The sequence below is a fragment of the Gracilinanus agilis genome, chromosome 3, assembly GCF_016433145.1.
Source record: "Gracilinanus agilis isolate LMUSP501 chromosome 3, AgileGrace, whole genome shotgun sequence".
Taxonomy (NCBI): domain Eukaryota; kingdom Metazoa; phylum Chordata; class Mammalia; order Didelphimorphia; family Didelphidae; genus Gracilinanus; species Gracilinanus agilis.
This window is the reverse complement of record NC_058132.1, coordinates 149,852,917-149,874,715: the sequence shown is the minus strand read 5'-3', so window position 1 is coordinate 149,874,715 and position 21,799 is coordinate 149,852,917. Positions and strand designations below refer to the sequence as shown.

Below are 21,799 nucleotides of genomic sequence, written 5' to 3'. Positions count from 1 at the left end.
TGTCTGAGATGTAATTCAAACCTAGGTCTTACTGATTTCAAATCCAGTACTCTAGCCTTTCTACTCATGATGGTGAACCTACTGCATGTATGCCAGAGATGGCATGCATAGACCTCTCTGGACACATATGCCAAGGACCCAGTGCACCCCATCCCTGTAGCACTGAGTTCCTAACTAGAAAGCCAGAGGGCGGCACAACTGAGCTGCTCTTCCTCACTCCAGTAGGAGTTAATAAGCAGGTCTCTTCTAGACAGCATCCCATCTAGGACCAGACTTCCCCAGCCCACTCAGAATACAATGCCCTCTTAATTAACTTTTGGCCTGAGTGAGACAGAAACAGTTTATGTTTTTGCTATCAGAAGCAACCACTGTCTTTACAAAGTATTTTGGGGATTTGGGGATGCATCTTTTGAGTTTGTACTTAAAAAATGTTCAAAACTGTAGTGTAGTGATTTAGAAATAAGTTTTATGAACCTGAGGCTAGGCTAATAGCCTCTTCACTGTTCTACAGCTCCCTCCCCCAGTTTCTTTCACAAGCAAATCTGGGTTTAATTTATAATCTTAGTCCCCTCACTTATTAGCCTGTTCAATTTGTATTCAAAGGGGTGCCTGCCTAAGGCGGAACAGGTGGGCTAGGAGCTCTAGAAGGTAGTGATCTCCCAATCAGCCATCAACCCTGCACCCAGATTAAAACCTGATTTAAAAACTGCTTCAGGGAGGCTGGAACATGATGGGCTGGATGTTATTTAACCTGAGGGTTATACTTTTCCAATAAATAAGGGGTTTTCCTGTAAGCTGGGGCTTTTTTGCTTTTTTCCCCCCTAGATTTGAGGGGATCATAGCTCACATAACTAGAGGGGAGCAGAGCACTTTTGCCCCTTGCCTCGATCCCCAAGTCTGAGTACATCACCTGGCCCCCCTGCCCAGCAGTCCAGTGGTAGTGCTTTGTCCCTCCCTTGGGTGGAGTAAGGGGTGGGGCAAGGTGCATCAGCACTCAGTTGGGGGATGTGGTTAAGGTGGAGGCATGGACATTGCACTTGGGGGTTGGGCTGGCACTCCATCTCTAAAAAGTTCTCCACCACTGCTCTATACCATTCTGCTGTTCAGTTAAGTACCTGAATAAATGGTATGGAGATTGTGGTGAATGATATCAGAATGAGACAACTATAAACTAGAGTAGTCATGAAAGAATATGATTTTAACATGGCCAGAATTTTGACAAGCAGAGGCAGTGAAGGAACAGGGAGAACAGCTTTAAGTAATGAAGGTAGGTGCCTTGAATGAAGAGTTAGTCCAGTAGACATTAGATAACCACTGGAATTTCTGACCATCTGGGGGTCTTTCACTGTGATCCAGGTATGAGGTGATTGCCTGGTTTCTTGGTGCTAGTAATGAAGGTCAATACAAGTATATAGGTGGAAGTATATTAGTGGGACTTGGTAACTGACTGGAATGGAGGAGGAAGGGGGGGTCAAAAGATCTCGGGTTTCAAGTTGGTAACCAAGAGATTTGTGGTGTCAGACTCCTAAATGATGTCTTCTGATAGTATCAGAAATAGGGATTGAATGAGGAAATGATGAGTTTAGTTTTGGAAATGTTGAGTTGGAGGACACTAGTAGGCCTTCCTATTTAGAAGTATCTAGTACACTATTAGAAATATGTATCTGGAACTTGGCAGAAGATCCAAAAAATCTTTATATTTGGGGATCACTCCCATAGTATTAATATTTGAAGCGATGGGAGAGCTAATCAGGGAGAAAGTATATAGGAAAAAGACCTTGGGAAATCCTTATATTTAGGGATGAACAAAAGGAGGAGTGTATAAAGGAAATAGGAAGGAAAACAAGGAGAATATAGTAATATAAAATCTAAGTGAATGAGGGGTTTGGACTAGAAGACTTAAAGGTTCCTTCCAGCTCTAAATCTTTGACATTGTTGGAAGAGAGAATTTCAAGGAGGCATGGGTAGCAGTGTAATTTTCCAGAGAAGTTGAGAATGAGCAATAGAATCAATCATTGAGAATTTCTAAAGGCTTTAATTTGTTCCAAATAACTGTGCTAGGCCCTGAGGATACAAAAGCAAAAATGAAAGTCCCTGCCCTCAAGAGGTTTACATTGTATCAAAGGACCATAGATTTCAAAATATTAAGGAGAAATATTAAAGGTCATTTGTTCTAACTCTGGAAGAGTTAACTGGAAGTTAACAAGATTCCAATGAATAAAATAAACTGAAGACCACAAAAAGGTTATGCAACTTTACCAAAGCCATACAGGCCTAAGTGGCAGAACTGAAATTTAAAATCAAGGCTATTGACTATAAATCCAAGGCTCTTGCCCCTGTACTACAGGACTAGATTTGGTGGTTTCACAAGAGTGGCAGAACTCAGATTCTGAGGTATTAAGGAATGAATAAGTGATGAAGTAGAAATGGTAAATCCCAGTTACAGGGGGAAAAATGAAAACAGGTCAAATGACAGTTGTGGTTTTTCTTTCTCCTGAATTTTAGTCACATCACCAATTGTCTTCTTTTTGGACTTTTCACACTCACTATTCTGGGCACATTTCAAACTCATCACCTTCAAAACAAAACTCTCCAAAAGAAAAGGGATCCTTTTGTATTCGAATTTGACATCACTGGTTAGGAAATATTAAACAGTCACCAAATGTGTATTAAGCCTCTACTTCCTCCAAAAAACGATCCTTCTTGCCCCATTTTTTATCAAAGGTATCACCATTTTTTTCACTCTGAACTTTGTAATTTTGGCATTATCCTAGCCTCTTCAATCGACATTTCCAATCATTACTTTACCTTTAAAATTTAAAATCTAAAAAAAAAGGAATTTACCTTTCTATCTCCACAGCATCTCTCATATCCAATTCCTTTCTACTCATGAAGTCATTACCCTAGATGAGGCCTTCATTACACCTTGCCTTGAGATTGATTATACCAGCTTTCTGATTGATTTCCCTGCTTAATATCTCTTTCCTGTTCCATGGAATCCTCCGTACTGCTGGTAGTGATTTTCCTTAAACCCAGATTATACCGTATTTCTCCCTACTCATTGAATTCCAGCAGCTCTCTATTGCCCCTAAATTCAATCCCTCTGTTTAGCTTTTTTTTTTTTTTTTAAACCCTTGTACTTCGGTGCATTGTCTCATAGGTGGAAGATTGGCAAGGGTGGGCAACGGGGGTCAAGTGACTTGCCCAGGGTCACACAGCTGGGAAGTGGCTGAGGCCGTTTCTGTTTAGCTTTTAAAGCATCATTAACTGGTTTCTTTTTTATTATATTTTTATTTTTATTTTGAATATTTTCCCATAGTTACATGTTTCATATTCTTTCCCTCTCCCCCAAACTCCCTGTAGCTAATGCAGAATTCCACTGGGTTTCACATGTATCATTGATTAAGACCTAATTCCATATTATTGATAGTTGGACTAAAGTTATTGTTTAGTGTCTACATCCCCAATAATATCTGCATCAGCCCTTGTATTCAGGCAGTTGTTTTTCTTCTGTGTTTCTACCCCCACAGTTCTTCTTCTGAAAATGGCTAAATGGCTAGTTTTCTTTCTCATAAGTCCCTCAGCCTTGCTCTAGATCCTTGCATTGCTGCTAGTAGAGAAGTCCGTTATGTTCGATTGTACCACAGTATATCAGTCTCTGTGTACAATGTTCTCCTGGATCTGCTCCTTTCACTTGGCATCAATTCCTGGAGGTCATTCCAGTTTACATGGAATTCCTCCAGTTTATTATTCCTTTGAGCAAAATAGTATTCCATCACCAGCAGATACCACAGTTTGTTCAGCCATTCCCCATTGAAGGACATCCCCTCATTTTCCAGTTTTTTGCTACCACAAAAAGCGCGGCTATAAATATTTTTGTACGTCTTTTTCCTTACCTCTTTGGGGTATAATCCAAGCAGTGCTATGGCTGGATCAAAAGGCAGATAGTCTTTTAAAGCCCTTTGGGCATAGTTCCAAATTGCCATCCATAATGGTTGGATCAATTCACAACTCCACCAGCAATACATTAATGTCCCAATTTTGCCACATCTCCTCCAACATTCATCACTCTCCCCTGCTGTCATTTTATCCAATTGAGCAGGATTGTTTTTCATTCTTTGTGTTTATATCTCCATGCCTTTTGCATAGTAGGTATTTAATACGTACTTTTGACTGTTGAATATTTCCTATATCAATGTGTCAGACTCAAATAAAAATGGATATCCAACAGTTGCATTTTAATCTCCTTTGGACTGTACTTTGAGGTGGTAGCTTAGAGTTGTTTTAATTTGCATTTCTCTAATCAGAAGGGATTTAGAACACTTTTTCATGTGTTTATTGATAGTTTTGATTTCATCGAGTGAAAACTTGTCTATTCATGTCCCTTGATCATTTGTCAATTGGGGAATGGCTTGATTTTTTATAAATTTGACTACTACTGTTTCTCAGTTTTCTTTGCCTATGTACCATTCCTTTCACCTTTTTTAACTGAGTATATTCCAAAAGTCCATTCTAGGCCCTTTTTTCTTCTCCCTCTGTATCTTGGTAACCTCATCAGTTCTCATGAGTTTAATTGTAATCATCACATAATGACACATCTATGTATAGCCCTGTTGTCTTAGCTTGAGCTTCAGACCTGCATCACCAGTTATCTGTTATCCATTTTAAACTGAATATCATGGAGATTTCCTTAGCATGTCTAAATCTGAATTCATTTTTCTCCCATAAATCTTTCCCTCTTTCTGTCAAACTCACTACTATATTTCCAGTCACTTAGGCTAGGAATCTCAATGTCCCCACTCTCCATCACTTCGCATACCTAATCAGTTATCAAATCTTAGTAATTCTACCTTAAATAGAGCCTTGCATCCAGTTCCTTCTCTATCACACAGCTATTACCTTAGTTCAGGCTTTAATCACTTCTCACCTAGATTATTGCAAGTCACCTAATTAGTCTTCCAGCTTTAAGTCTCTTCCCACTCCAGTGCTGCTGCTAAAATGATTTTCCTTAAGCTCAGATCTGACCATGTCACTTACCCTTCTTGACCAACTCCAGTAGCTTCCTATTGTCTATAGAATCAAATAGAAATTCTTCCATTTAACTTTTTTTTAATCCCTTAACTTCTGTGTATTGGCTCCTAGGTGGAAGAGTAGTAAGGGTGGGCAATGGCGGTCAAGTGACTTGCCCAGGGTCACACAGCTGGGAAGTGTCTGAGGCTGGATTTGATCCCGTGTCTAGGCCTGACTCTCAATCCACTGAGCTACCCAATTGCGCCCCCCCCCTTAACTTTTAAAAGCCATATATGACCTAGTCCTAACCTGACTTTCCAGTATTATTGACCTTATTCTCCTTTTTGCATTCTGCATTCTGCAAACTAGATAAATCGAAGACCTGTTCTTCACCCTAGGGTGTTCCATAGCCTACCTCTTTGCCTTTAGGTGTGTCTATTCCATATACCTGGAAAGCATACCCCCCCCTTACCTAAGATACTCTTTAAGATACGACTCAGGCATTCATCCTTCTGTGAGATGCCTTCCTGATCAGCTTCTCTCTCCTCAACTGCCAGTTACCTCCTTCCCACACTACTTTGTTATGTTTGTATACATAACTTCATGTTGATGCTACATATATATTTTTATATATTGGTTCCCCTATTAGAATGTAAGGTCCACAAATGGGGATTATTTGCTACTTTATACTTGTATCCTCAGTACCTAGCACAATGTCTAGCACACAGTAAGCCCATGTTGGTTGCTTGATTACATATCTTTTAGATGATTAACCTGTGATAATTTCCCTAAGATAATTTAATGAGGAAGGCATAATGATTCATTTGAAAGAATCCTGGCCAGAAAGACTGAGAGACCTGGATTCTTTACATAACAGTTAAGGAACTTTGAACAAATCAATGTACTTCTGCACCTCTGTTACCTCATCTATAAAATTAAGATGTTACAGTAGTAATTTCTAAAATCCTTTAGACTTTACATGAGAAACAAGTTGTTAGAGTTCAAAATATACTGAACTTGGAAGCAAGAAGATCTGGGTTTCAACTGTTTCTTCGACATTAGTTATGTGACCATGTTACCTCTGTTACCCCATTTGCAAAATGAGGGTAATAATTCCTATGGTAATAATACTAAAGTCCTTTTGCACTCTAATATTCTATGATTTACTCTATTTTGTATGCAAAGTAGATTTCCTATCTGATTTATCTTGTTTTATGAAACATACCACATTAGGTGACACTGGACATGCATATGTACAATTTCTTTTACTATATATGTGTATACATTCTAAAGCTGTTAGATAAAAATACTTATAACTAGGATCAAACTACATTTAGGGATTCCTAATAACCCTCTTCCCTTCATCTTGCCCTAATACTTCTTTGAGGCTGACCTGTTGCCAGGTCAAACCAACAAAAGGTCAGTAGCTAGATTGACTTTTAAAAACAAGGCTTTTACTGGTGTAAATCAAAACAAAGGGGAAACAGGTAGAAGGGAAGAGGGTTATTAGGAATCCCTAAATGTAGTTTGATCCTAATTTATAAGTATTATATCTAACAGCTTTAGAATGTTGACAGCTGAACTAATCAGGCCCACTGGCCCAGGCAGGCCACTGGTTGATCTGGCCTGCTTTGGTTGACACTGCTTGCATGTAGACAAATTAGATGGTAGCTTGATTAATTGATGCTTGACTGCTGGCCCAGGGCTGACAAGCCCTGAGTCAGATGAAGAATAATTTTTGGTTGAAATGTATTTTGTAGCTTCAGAGATTGTTGGGTTTGACAATAAGTTGTTACTATTTGTCAGCTAAGTTAGATAAATCCTGCCTAAGTTATCTAAACCCACATTTTCCACCCTTCCACCGTGGATCCCAGGCTCCAGAATGAGTCCAAGGGTCCAGTCTCTGTCTCCCTTATATAGGGCACAACCCAACCGATGATTGGTCTCATTCCCCAGGGTGGCATCAGGACTCTCCCAAGATTTCAAGTGTCCAATTGCAAACTGTGCCCACAGGCACGGCTTCTTACAAAACTTAACTTACAACTATGAACACTCACTGTTTGAATATAACTTGCTTTTATAAGATATTCATAATATGGATATTTTTGGCTTTTCAACTCTTAAGAATACAGTAGGGTCTTGTTTTATGTGACCACTATATACTCCAAAGCCTCTCACATAAATTAAAAAATCAGTCATAAAAACAAACCTTTTTATTTAATAAGTAGTTCTTATTCAGAAATATATAGGCACTTTACAACTTTTCTTAATCCTTTCAGAGCTACCAGCATCATTACTTTTGTACTTTGGGGCCATTATTGATAACTAAATAGTTTTAATAAAACAAAAAGAAGTATTACTGTGATGAGGACCTAATTTATTACAAGCAGGAGCTAATGTTTGGCACAAAATAACATAAGGACTCGCTAACACTTCTCAGTGATAAGTGTAATTGGATGAACTGCTGCAAGACTTTATACTGCTTGGGAAAATGATGTGGATTTAACATGTAATTGAAGGTTTTTATTTTACATATTTTTCAGCCTTTTATTTTTTTCAAATGCCAGTCACATATACCTAAATTTATGTTTAGTGAGATAATGTAAAATGAATTCCTACTGTATATCATTATTGAACATCATGGTCCCTTCTATGGAATATAATTATGTTGATAATTAAAATTCATAGGATATCTATAAATAGGGAGTAGGCAAGACTAAAAGAAATAAAGCCCATTTTTATTCAGAATTATTGAGTTCTTAACGAAATTCCATTCTTTTTCTCAGTAATTTTCAGTGGTAATCTGTACCTCCACCAGTGAGTATTAGAGACAAGGAGAATTAATAATTCTTTCTTTCATCTTTTTGTGTCCTCCATAATGTTTAATTTGCTGTCTTTAATGAAGGAAGACCTGAATTAAAATTCAGCCTCAGACACTTAATAGCTCTGTAACCCTGGGCATGTTATTTTGTCTGTTTTCCATCTGTAAACTCCCAGGGTGGTTGTGAGGATCAGTGATATAAAAATATTTATAACTCAGTGCCCATTATATACTAAGGTGCTATATAAATGCTTATTCTCTTCCCATGTCTTGTGCATGGTAGGCATTCCATATGTAGAAAAAGATTTTAAATTATCTCATGTTTTTATCCTTATTTAGCACAATTAACTGATTACTTAAAATGAAAACTAGAAATCACTGAATATATCTTAGAGTGTTGAAGATTTTTTTAAAGAAATATTGGCATATGTATATATATTAATTCCTTGCTGTGCCCTTTTCTAGGATAAGGAATTGTTCTCAGGATTTCAAGAAAACGACTGGTCAGCAGATTGTTGGTTTAGAAAATTCATCCACTCTACAGAGGCCTATTCTGAACCCATCATCAGTTGTGACAGTATGAAAACACTATTTTCTTAGGATTGAGGCAAATGTTTTTACTCTGTTCCCTATAGCTTTTTTCATCCGTTGTTTTTAGCTGTCTAGTACTTTTTAAAATTCCTATTTTTTGTTTCTTTGTTTTTCTCTTCCAGGTTTTTTTTTTGTGGTTTCTCACCTCACCTATAACCTCCCTTATTCTTACTTTACCATTCTATTTTGCTCAGTCCTCTTCACATTTCTTTTCCCCTCATTTCTCTCATTTTCTTCTCTGTAGCCTATATTTGCCTACAGAATCCATATTCTCCAAAGTGTAGATGTTAAAATATAAATTTCTAAAGTCTTAAGTAGAAACCCCACCCCACCCCCACCTTGTTTTGGTTTTTTACAATCTCTACCTGAGTTTTTGGGAGGATGGGACATCCAGTCTTTAATCCAAATAACCTTAAATATCATGTTAACTTTTTTTAGAAATAAAATAATTAAAATTTTTTTAAAAGAACTAAAATCATTAACTCTGTAATATTGGAACAGAAACTGAACTTTTCTGGGCTTCAGTTTCCTGTGTGGGGTAGATCAGTGATGGGCAAACTTTTTAAAGAGGGGGCCAAAGGAAAGGAAATGCCCATCTGTCAGTCTGTTTCTTTTGAAGTTTCATTGTATTGTATCCTACTCATTGCATACATCAGATTAGGAATAATGTGTGTGTGGGAGGGGGGCGGATAGAACATTTCAGGGAGCCATATCTGGTCTGTGGGTGATAGTTTGCCCATCACTGGTCTAGATGACCCACCAAGTTTCTTCTAACCCTAAAGCTCTAAAGCCCAATTTAGTTTAGTGTCACCAATAACCAACCTCAAAACAATATTGAATGACACTCTATATTAGTGCTAAGCAGGCTTACTTAGTTTCTCCATCTCCATCCTGAAATTATGATTGTTTAGCCATCTTTTTCTTTTAAAGCAGTAGGTCATAGGTGAATATGATGTTGGAATATCATTTAATCTGCTTTTTACTATTGGGAAGTTATTTTCCCTCCCACCCAGGAAACTAAAATGACACAAGAAATCGATGAAGCTTTGAAGATAGCTGGTTATAATTTTGAACAACTAAGTGCTGCAGAAAAGGTAGGCTAAAAGGTTGTTGGTTTTCATCCCTACTAAAGAGTGTTATTTTTTATGGATCAAAAAAGCACATGTTGTCCTTTCACATTTCCATTTTGATGTGCCAGTGAGCAGATAAAAGCTTATGTGTTTTCACACTGTCAAACTTTACCAGACATTAGGTTTTATCTGAGGTTTTTCATAAGTCTAGTATCTCTGTGCATGAAAATTCTTTATAGGAAATATTCCCTCTCCCCAATAACCTGCCGGGTTAATTAGTAGAATATTACTGATACCCAGAAATAATCCCAGAAATAAATGAATATATATTTTAAGGCTTCTTCTTGTAGACTTTATATCATGTATATCAGACGTTTATATCATTAAACTGAATCGCCAGGTTTTATCATATTGAGTACATAATCTAACAGACTCCCTTGAGTTAAAATTCCCATTTCTTGCAATTCTCTAACCCTGTTTTGTAATTCTGTGATGTATTCAGCAAATGCAAGATCTCCTCCAAGCAAAGATACATAGGCTGTCTTAAAAATTTTTGCCTACAATGGTGAATGTCCAAATAACGTTTCATATGGTGAGATATGCACATCTCCTCTTGGTCTAGTATGCAGATAGAATTGCTTTGGTGGCAAAATCTCTGGCCACTTCAAATAAGTTTCCATTTATAATTTCCCAACCATACTTTTGATTTCTCTGTTTAGTCTCTCCACTTGACCAGAACTTTGTGGTGATATGGAACATGACATTTTGGTGGGATACCCAGATTCTCATAAACTTGTTTTAGAACTGAATCTGTAAAATGGCTCCCTTTGTCAGAATCTACTCTCAGTGATATACCAAATCTTAGGATGATCTCTTTCAACAACATTTTGGCTACAAAGCTTGATGTGTTTTTACTAGATGGAAAAACTTCTGGCCATCTAGTTAGTTGGTCCACTATTACTAGACAAAATTTAAATTGTCCTGATTTGGGCATGTTAATATAATCTAATTGCAAATGCTCAAATGGTGTGTGAGCTAGTGGATGACCACCAAAAGCTTTTTGCTTAAATATGCTTTGGTTATATTGTGCACACAGAGCAAGCTGAGAAGATTTTATTTGCCACAGTGCTAATTCCCAGAGCTATCCAAGTTCTTTTGATAGTATCAATTAATGCTTGTATCCCAAAACAACCCTTTTTGTGTATTATCTGGCAGATGTAAGAGTAAAATGCTTTTGGAAGAATTGGTTTTCCTACTGACGCTATCCAAATCCCATTTTCTTTTCTAGCTCCAAAATTTTTCTCCCACTTCTGAACCTTTTTGTCATTGTACTTTTTTCTAGATCTGTGGTATCTATCACAGAGAGATTTATAATACAAGCTGGAGCATTTTGTGCAGCATATTGTGCAGCTACGTCCACCTTACAACTTCCTCTGGCAACTAAGTCTTGTCCTAAAGAATGCCCTTTGCAGTAAATCACTGCCAACTCCTTTGGTAGTTGGAGAGATGACAATAATTCTTGAACTATTTCTGCATGAGTGATTCTTTTCCCACTAGACGTTAAAAATCCTCTCTGAAGCCAGACAACTGATGGCATGGCAAATTCCAAATGCATATTTGGAATCAGTGTAATATTTGCATGTTTGTCTCTTGCAAGCTTGCATGCGTGTTTTAAAGAAATTCTGCTCCTTGAGCACTTAGGTTTGTAGGTAGTGAAGCAAACCATAGGGTCTCAAATTGACTTACTACCATAGCACCTCTAAATCTTACTCCATTCTGCATATATGATGATCCTCTGTGAATAAGATCAGGTCAGGCTTGTCAAGAGATATGTCTGACAGATTTTCTCAAGGTCTTTCTATTAATTGCACTACAGTTTCACAATCATGCAATGGTTCCCCCTGTGTTGGTAAATTGGGTAATAATATAGCTGGATTTAAGGTATTGCATCTCTTTAGCATTATGTGTTCATTCCCCAAAAGCACTATGTCATATTTAGCCAGGCTTTGATCTGAAAATGCCTGTGTTTTGAACTTTTGCAGAAGTGCCTCGACTTCATGTGAACAATAAACTGTCAGTGGGCAGCCTAACATGAAATCTGCAGATTTGGTAACAAGCAATGCAGTTGCTGCCACCCCTCTTAAGCATGGAGCTATTCCTGTGGCTATGGGATCTAGTTGACCAGAATAATTGCAACAGGATGTTGGTTTGGTCCTAAGCTCTGCATCAAAATTCCTGAAACTATTCCCTTTCGCTTGTAGAGCAAGAATGGTTTAGAATAATTAGGAATACCAAGAATAGGAGCTGATAATATTGCTTCCTTTAACTTTGCAATTGCTTATAAATGCTCTGGTTTTAGCTTCAGTGGATCTTTCTCAGTGTCTTTTATTAAAGCAGTCAGTAGTTCTGTAAGTTCACCATAATTAGGTATCCATTGTCTGCAAAATCCTGTGGTTCCTAAGATGGTTCTGAGCTGCCTTTTGGTCTTAGGAGCACTCAGCTTTTGTATGTCTGCTACTCTCTTTTGGGGAATGCTTTTGGACCTCTCAGACAGCATAAACCCTAAATATTCTATGCGAGGAAGACACCATTGAAGTTTAGGTTTTGATATTTTGTGTCCCCTTTTGTAGAGCTCACACAGAAGATGTTTATTATCACATAGGCACACTTGCAGATGGTAATGCTAAAAGTAAATCATCTATAAAGTGAATGAGCTTACTATCCTTGAACTGAACATTTTTCAAATCTTTATTTAAGATTTGAGAAAACAATGAAGGACTTTCACAGAATCCCTGTGGCAAACGGGATCATGAATATTAATTTCCCTGCCATGTGAATGCAAATATCTTTTGTGAGTCTTCATGTGTAACTGTTGAGAAAAAGGCAGAACATAAATCAACCACAGTAAAATATTTTACGTGACTTGGGATAGATGAAATGATGGTAACAAGACTTGGTACAACTGGGTAAGATTTTACCACATGATCGTTGACAGTTCTTAAGTCTTGAATGAATCAGTAGACTATTTGTCCTTTGGCATCTAGCTTGGGTTTTTTAACTGGTAAAATTGGAGTGTTATATTCAGAGATGCGTGGTATTATTATGTCTTGTTGCAATAATGAATTTATTATTGGGGTGATCTCATAATGGTCTCTTTACTAAGTGAATATTGTAGAATGCATGGTGGTGGACCTCCTTTAGTCAGCACTTCAACAGGTGTTGCTGATTTTAATAAACCTACATCTGTAGAATCTGTAGCCCATTTAGCCTTTTGGAATATCATCTGTTATCTGATAGATGTTATTCCCTTCCCCCTGATTCTACTGTATCTAGCTGCTTCAACAGACCCCCTGCCAAGATAACGGTTCAAACTGCCTAAGTTGACAGTTGGACCCTTAAAATCAGAGGTTCTGGTTCTTTGTCCTTTGTGACTCATTAAACTATACAAATAATATAGGCAAGCTACAAAATTAAAGGGCAAAAACTATGGAAATAAAGGTTCAAAACTGTTTCAGATACTTTTGATAGATGTAATCAAAAATATCTTCAGTGATAAAGTGAAGTGAAGATTATAGATGAACTTCCTTTCAGGGCCAGGCACAAGGAACACTAAAGAGACTCTTATTATAGAAAAATAAACTATTTATTTAAAATATATAAGAATAAAAAGGATTTCTAATTCTAAGGGATTTTAACTCCACCCAAATAAAACTTCCTGGTTCCACAAGGAACTGCTTCTCCTGTGTTTCATAGGCTACACTAATCCTTCCTGATCTGACTAACGCAAATTTATACTATTCTAAATAAAACTATCACTATTATCCTTAAAATTCTTAACTTTGCCTTTAAGTTATAAAAATAACAAAAGCCAACTGGTTGAGTCTCAACAAGAATCAAGTTGGACTCTGAGTCTTAACAGACTCAGAGTCCAAACCAAAGACCAGATTTTCTTTGGTCTTCTCAGAGTTTAATCAATCTATAAACAGCAATAAATAATCAGTAGTGCTTCCCAAGTTGGAAAAGAAAACATTAAGCTCCTTCAGGTATTTTACTCAGAGAGAGGCAAAGATGTTACCTTCTCCAGTCCTGAGAGAGAAAGAAAGTCCCTGTGTGTTACTCTGCCAATGGCCAGAGACCAACTGTCAAATTGCCACACCCAGAGAGAGTAACTGTCACAGGAAAATGATTACAACTGTCAATATTTGAAATTAACATACTGTCTCAGCTCTGTTTGAAACTCCCAATTCTTCCTCAAGCCAGCTTCTCTAATTCTTATCTCTAAACTAATAAAACAGTACTCATTTTCTAATATCCTTCTCCTTTAATATTCTAATATAATATAATATCCTTAATATTCTAATATAATATAATATCAAAACTCATATAGAAGGCTTTATTCCTTGATTTTTGGACTTGACAATGAATTTGGGATATTATTGTAGAAGAGCATTTGTAGTGAGAATTTTCTCCACAGATTATTGAACATATCTAAAAATTATCCCTTCCATATTGTAATAATGTACATCATTGCATACATGGAGCAAATGTTGAAATGGTACTATCTGTCAACAAAAGTCCATCCTTTTCCTATGAATGCCAAACAAAAGAAGCAAGAGGGAATAGAAATGGAAGGAATAAATAGAGATCAACTATAATGGTAGTCTTAAATATCTATAGGGATGATAAATGGCTGAGAAGAGAGCAAAAACTAAATGAAAAAGGAGAATTTTTCATTCTTAGGGACAGAAAGCCTTTGACTTATAACATTTTCCAAATTAAATTGGACACAGAAAATTTTTTGGCTTGAAGTTTGTTCAGTGCTCATGATTGCTGGTTTGAGGGGTATGTAATATTCCCAGAGTAAAGAAGAATAAAGGAAATTTTGGTGCAAGATATCAAAAAGAATGTTTTGCCTATTATTCTCAAAATTACTGTCTATATAATTATTTTTATATATAATTCCTTATTTTAAAGGAGAAAATACACACAAAGTCCTATTCACATTATGTAGCACCTTACAAACCAGTACTTTATGGCATTACTACTACATTGGAAGAACATTAAAGAACAGCTTTGTTTGTTAAGAAAAGCAAGCAGAGATTTGGATTTAGTAAAGATGAAATCCAGTCTCAGATACTTATTGTTACCTTGCAAGGCAAGTCACTTAACCTCTGCTTGCCCAGTTTTCTTATCTGTGAAATAAGGGTAATAACAGCACCTACTTCAGAGGATTGTTGGATAAAAAGAGGTGGTAATATTTATAAAATACTTGGCACAGTGTCCAGCATATAACAGATGCTATATAAAAGTTAGCTATTATCATTAGCCACTAAGAAAATAAATGGTTTAAGTTAAAGTTAACATAGCCGGCAGAACAGATACTATAATTCTAAATACTTGTAGAACTAAATCTGAGCAGATTTCATATTTAACATTTTTGTTATTTACCTGCCTACCAGTGATATCTAATTAGTATCTATGACCAGGCTGTTGAGACTATGAATTGTTACTGATTAGATTGTTATAGAGAGTTATTAAACAGGATTTACTTTAACATATTTGTCATTCTAAAGCTTATGATTTTTAATATTTTTTATTTCTGAAATTCCACTAAAAGTCAAATGATAGAAAACTTAGAGAAAACTATGTCACTGTTATGTTTGTAACGAGTGTTACCCACAGGTAACACTTGGAGTAAGCCTTTATGAAAATATTCTAACATTTTTCCACATTATTTAATTTATTTTTTAGAACATTTTTCCATGGTTATATGATTCATGTTTTCTCCCTCCCGCTCCTAGAGGTGACAAGCAATTCTATTGGTTTATATATCTAACATATTTTTTTAAATGGCAAAGGATATTCCATCACACCCTTTGAACAAACTTAGTTCAAGTGAGAAAGAATGGCTATTCTAATCGGAGATGATATTTTCAAAAATGCTGAGAAGTCAAAGTACATAACTGTCAATGCAAAAATATTGTGATTGCCTTTTTTTCCCTCTGGAGAATAAGAAAGTAACTTGGAAAAAAGGCCACCTTAGTGCTTTGAGTATTGAATTTCATAGGATTTCAGAGTTGGAATCTCAGGGGTTTCTGGTCAAATCCAAATTACAATTCCTTCCTCATCACCTTTCTTGACATGTCTCCATTTGAAGATCTCCAGCAGTAGAAAACGCATGCCTCCCTTTTTCCATTTCATTTTACTTTTTTAAAAAATTTATTTATTTTAAAAATATTTTTCTGTGTTTCCATGATTTATTTTCTTTACCTTTCCCTTCCCTCCCCCCTCCCAGAGCCAATAAGCAATTCCACTGGGTTGTACAAATGTTATCACTTGATACCTATTTCCATATCCTATTTCCATATTACTCATTTTTGCTATAGAGCAAAACTTATATAAAGCCCAAACTCCAAATCATATACCCATATATACAAGCGATAAATCATATGTTTTTCTTTTGTGTTTCTACTCCTATAATGCTTTCTCTCAATGTGGGCAACATTCTTTCTCATAAGTCCTTCAGGAGTCATTTTACTTTTTGACAGTTCTAAACATTAAGTTTTTCTTGTATGGAAATGAAATCTGCTTCTCTGCAAGGTGGACCTGTTCTGCTCTCTTGGATTAAGCAAAACAAATCTGATTCCTCTTCTTCATGAAAACCCTTTAGAAATTGTCTTTGTTAAAAGGAAAATACTACATAATTTCTCAATTATGATCTGGCCTACTTTCATCATATTCAATTGCTTACTTGGTTTATTGTCTACCTGCAGTAACGCTTGAGGATTATGGGTCCTAATAAAATAATTCAGTGTGTTATCCATCCCCATTGGAAATCAGCATTCTTCCTCTACTTGTTTTTTCCTTGGAGATTACTAGGCCTATATATCACTTAATCAGCCACGGATCTCATTAAAGAGCCTTTGTAGAATTCTGGGGCTTAATTCGATGAATATCATGCAAGTAGGACCCACTAAAGAACCTTCCCTGCTAAATAGGAAATTCATCTTGAATTTGCAAAAGTGGTCTGTTTTATGCCATATCTCCTCTCTTGGGGCACTTCTATGTTTTCACATCTCAACATCATCATTTCAGATTTGTAAATGATCCAGAGGACAGTGGAAAAGATGTTTGGTGCCCATGAGTCCCATTCATTGGAGGGGCCTATCCTGGCTTTGGCACAGACTGAAACCACTTAATACTTTTGGACTTGGGTTTAGATTCTTGCATAATCATAATTTAGGCTTTCAATAAGTCAGTTCACCTCCATAGGGCTTCAGGTTCCTTGTCTATAAAATGGATTAGATGATCTCCAAGTTTTTCCACAGCTTTAAGTACATGACTCAGTAATCTGGGAGTTATGCTGACTGCAGAAGAAGTACTGAAAAGATGTAATTAAAGAGATGTTTGACTTGAAGGAGGAGGTGGATTGGTCATGTAATGAGAGTAGAGAGTAACAAACTGCCAAGAGATTGAATACTTTAGAGAGATATCCATTAATTTAGTGGCCTTCATAGCATGCATACCTTTTGTGAAAGATTTGTGGAAAATCAATTTCCATAGCTTAAAGAAGTATGGCTAAATTGTAATCTACCATCATAGGACTATAAATCTACTGGTTTAAGAAACAACAATTATTACTTACTCTCTCCCCACCAATTACATGTAAAACAGTTTCCAATATTTTTTCAAAGAATATTGAATCTCAAATTCTCTCCCTCTCTTCCTTAACCCCAACTCCCCACCGCCCCTTGAGAAATTAAACAATCTCCTAAAGATTTTACATGTGCAATCATGTAAAACATTTTTCCATATTAATCCTTTTGTGGAAGGAAGCTCAAATAGAAAAAATTAAGAAAGTGAAACTAGATACAGATGGTTCTTTTTTTTTTTTTTCCTGGAAGTAGATAGCATTTTTTATCATGAGTCCTTTAGGAGAGTTTTGGATCATTGTATTGCTGAGAATAGCTGCTATTTATAGTAACATATAACATATTCCTGTCACTGTAAAATGTTCTCCTGATTCTTCTTATTTCACTCTGATTCAGTTTGTATAAGTATTTCCAGGTTTTTCAGAGCTCCTCCTGCTCATCATTTCTTATAGCACACTAATATTCCATTACAATCAAAACTATAACTTAGCCATTTCCCTCACTTTCCAAATTTTGTCCCCCTAAAAAGAGCTACTTTAAATATTTTTGTATATCTAGGTCCTTTTCTTTTTTTTTTTTTTATCTCTTTAGGATACAAAACTAGTAATGGTATTCCTGAATCAAAGGGTATGTACTGTTTTATAGCTTTTTGGGCATAGATCCAAATTGCTCTCCTGAATGATTGACTCTGTTCACAACTTCCCCACAACACGTTTATGTCCTACCTTTCTCACATTCCCTCCAAATTTTCCTTTTCTTTCATAATAGCCAATCTGATAGATGTGGGGTGATACCTCAGAGTTGTTTTAATTTGTATTTCTCTAATAGTGATTTAGAGCATTTTTTGCATTGGCTGTAGAGAGCTTTAATTACCGTTTATATCCTTTGACCATTTATCAATTGAGATTGACTTGTATTCTTATATGTTCAACTTACCTTGCTATGTATTTGAGAAATGAGGGAAGAGAGACTTGTAAAAAAATTTGTACCATTATGATTACTATGTACTACTTACCATCCTATTTAGCCCTGTTTAGTTTCTGACCTCCACTCTCACAATTTGCCCTTTTCTATTATCCCCACCCCCCTTCTCTTAACCCTTTCCCCTCCTGTTTTCCTATAGAGTAAGATAACTTTCTATATCCATTTTATTGTGTATGCTATTCCCTCATTGAGCCAATTCTGATGACAGTAAGGTTCACTTACCCCGTCTTCCCTTCCATTGTGAATGTTTTCATACCTCTTTTATGTGCAATAATTTACTGATTCTATTTTTCCCTTCCCCCTCCTCCCAATGCATTCCTCTTTTTTATGCCTTAATTTTATCTTTTATATAATCCCATCATATTCAACTCACCCTCACCCTCTATATACACTCCTCTTAACTGCCCTAATAATAACATAGTTCTTTGTTGTTCCAAGAATCATCTCCCCATGTAGGAACACACACAATTTAACCTTATTGAATGTCTTGATTTCTCTTTCCACTTTACTTTTTTTATGATTCTCTTGAAACTTGTATTAGAGAATTAAATTTTCATTCAGCTCTGGTTTTTTAATCAAGAATGTTTGAAATTCCTCTATTTCATTGAATCCCCATATTTCCCACTGAAGGAATATGCTCAATTTTGCTGGGAAAATGATTCTCGGTTGAAGTCCTAGCTTTAATGCTTTCTGGAATAGCATATTTCAGGACCTCTTGTCCTTTCATGTAGAAACTGCTAAGTCTTGTGTTAGCCTAACTGTGGCTCCACAATATTTGAATTGTTTCTCTTTGGCTGCTTGGAAAATTTTCTCCTTGATCTGGGAATTTTGGAATTTGACTATAATATTCCTGAGTTAGACTTTTGGGATCTTCCTCAGGAGATGATTGGTAACTTCTTTCAATTTCTATTTTGTCCTCTGGTTCTAGAATATCAGAGCAGTTTTCCTTGATGATTTCTTGAAAGATTCTGTTTTGTTTTGTTTTATCCTGGCTTTCAGATAGTCCAATAATTCTTAAATTATCTTGCCTGGATTTATTTTTCAGGTCACTTATTTTTCCCATGAGATATTTCACATTTTCTTCTATTTTTTCATTCTTTTGACTATTTCTTTTTGTCTTATAGAGTCATTAGCATTCACTTGCTCAATTCTAATTTTTAAGGCATGATTTTCTTTTTTTAATTCACTTTTTTATTTTTTTAGAAAAATTTTCCATGGTTACATGATTCATTTTCTTTCTCTCGCCTCACCTCCAAACCCCCCCCCCCCCATAGCTGACATGCATTTCTACTGGGTTTTACATGTGTCATTAATCAAGACCTATTTCCATATTATTGATAGTTGCACTGGGGTGGTTGTTTAGAGCCTACATCTCAAATCATATCCCCATCATCCCATGTTTTCAAGCAGTTGTTTTTCTTCTGTGTTTCTATTCCCACAGTTCTTCCTCTTAATGTGGATAGTACTCTCTCATAAGTCCCTTAGAATTGTTCTGGGTCATTGTTTTGCAGCTAGTAGAGAAGTCCATTACATTCAATTTTACCACAGTGTATCAGTCTCTGTATAATGTTCTGGTTCTGTTTTTTTCACTCTGCATCAATTCCTGGAGGTCATTCCAGTTCATATGGAATTCTTCCAGTTCATTACTCCTTTGAGAGCAATAGTATCCCATCACCAGCATATACCACAATTTGTTCAGCCATTCCCCAATTGAAGGGCATACCCTTGTTTTTCAGGTTTTTGCCACTACAAAGAGTGCAGCTATAAATGTTTTTGTACATGTCTTTTTCCCTCTGATCTCTTTGGGGTATAAACCCAGCAGTGGTGTGGCTAAAAGGCATGATTTTCTTGAGTGAGTTTTTGTGCCTTCTTTTCCATTTGGCTAATTCTTCTTTGTAAAGTTCTTTTCCTCTGTGAATTTTTGTACCTCTTTTTCCAAAGGACCAATTCTGTCTTTCAAGTTCTATTCCTAGGGACATCTGGGTGGCTCAATGGTTTGAGAGCCGGGCCTAGAGAATGGAGGTCCTAGGTTCAAATCTGGTCTTATACACTTCCCAGTTGTGTGACTCAGAGCAAGTTCTTTTCTTTGGCACATTTTTGGATATCTTTTTCCATTTGGCCAATTCTGCTTTTTAAGAACATCTCTTCACTGGATTTTTGTACCCATTTTACCAATTAGCCTATTTTGTTTTTTAAGGTATCAATTTCTTCTGCATTTTTTTGTGCCTCCTTTACCAAGCTGTTGATTCTTTTTTCATTATTTTCCTCTATCACTTTCATTTCTTTTCCTGTTTTTTCCTCCTCCTTGATTTTTTAAATCCTTTTTGAGCTTCTCCATTAATTCTTTCTGGACTGGAGAGCAATGAATATTTTTCTAGGTGGCTTTTATAGACAGCTGTATTGACTTTGTTGTCTTCTTTTGAGTTGAGTCTACTCTGTCATCAGAATAACTTTCTGTGTTGAATTTCTTTCTTTCTTTTCTTTTTTTTTGGTTGTTTGCTCATTTTCCTGCCTTTTTTAGTTTAAAAATCTGTTAGAATCGGACTGCAACTGTGGTCAAGGGAGCACTATTCCAAACTTCAGGTTCTTTGTGTTGCTGCCTTCAGAGCTGGCACTGGGGATCTATCTGCTTCCCATTCTTCTATGGTGGTCTGATATAAGGAGAGGTGTGTTTAAACCTCTCTTGACCTGTGCTTTGATCTGTGAGTAACCTTGAGCACTCTTTTACCCCTTGGAACTGTGACCAGGGTGTCCTACTCCCCTGCAGCTACAAGTGCTGGTATATACTGGTGCTCCTTCTTACCTTGCGACTGTCCCCCCAGGACTGCGACCCGGTTCTGCATAATTGGTAATGCAATGCAACAAGAATCTTATACCCAGAACCAGCAGAGGAACCCCTATAATATTCTGAGCAGTTGCTGGTCCCCTTTACCTCTGGGTTATATTGCTCCAGAATTCATTTTGAGGCATTAGATTATTGCTTTTTTGGACTACAGTTAATTTGGTAGAAATCAGATGGGTCCCTATACTTTCTCCACCATCCTAGCTCTACCACTAACTGATCTATTATTACTTACTTTTTAAATAACTTTGTGAAAGACTTACTCTGTATAAAGATAACTTGTTAACTTTATAAATATTTTAAAAATAAAATTAGATGCTGGAATGCCTAGAAAATCAAACAAAACAAGAAACAGACAGTCTTCTAGAGGTTCTTGAGGAAAAATTTCATCAGCTTTTTACTTCACTTAAGTCAAGGTAAGTAAACAAAACACATTTAATTGATCAAAACAGAAATTTTTAAAATTAAGAGAATGCTTTGTCTAAAGAAAAACAAATTTTTGCTGTGTCATCTTATGCTGCTGTCATTTAAAATGAGTACACTTGTCAGAAGATAGACCTGGGTCTTGATGCCAAAACTAACCTCAAAAAAGGAAGAATATATGTCAAGTTTTGATGTAGTCTCCTTTCCTTATTTTTTTCTGTTCTAAAAATAAATTGATATTTTTTGCTTTTTATATTGCCTAAATTTCCCCCTGTATAATTCCCTCTTCCCCTTTTCCCAGAGAACTATCGTGTGTGTGTGTGTGTGTGTGTGTGTGTGTGTGTGTGTGTGTGTGTGTGTGTGTGTGTGTGTGTGTTTAAAGGAAAAGGGAGAAGAGAGAAAAAGA

General features: G+C 36.3%; 1 protein-coding gene across 1 annotated transcript in view; it reads left to right on the top strand.

Moving 5' to 3' along the window:
• Window positions 1-21,799, top strand: part of RNF17 (ring finger protein 17) — a 125,354-nt gene that overhangs the window by 12,507 nt on the left and 91,048 nt on the right. The window contains exons 4-6 of the mRNA XM_044668311.1: window positions 8,297-8,408; window positions 9,436-9,516; window positions 21,286-21,386. Coding sequence (XP_044524246.1) covers window positions 8,297-8,408; window positions 9,436-9,516; window positions 21,286-21,386 — 294 coding nt within the window. The remainder of the gene's footprint in view (window positions 1-8,296; window positions 8,409-9,435; window positions 9,517-21,285; window positions 21,387-21,799) is intronic.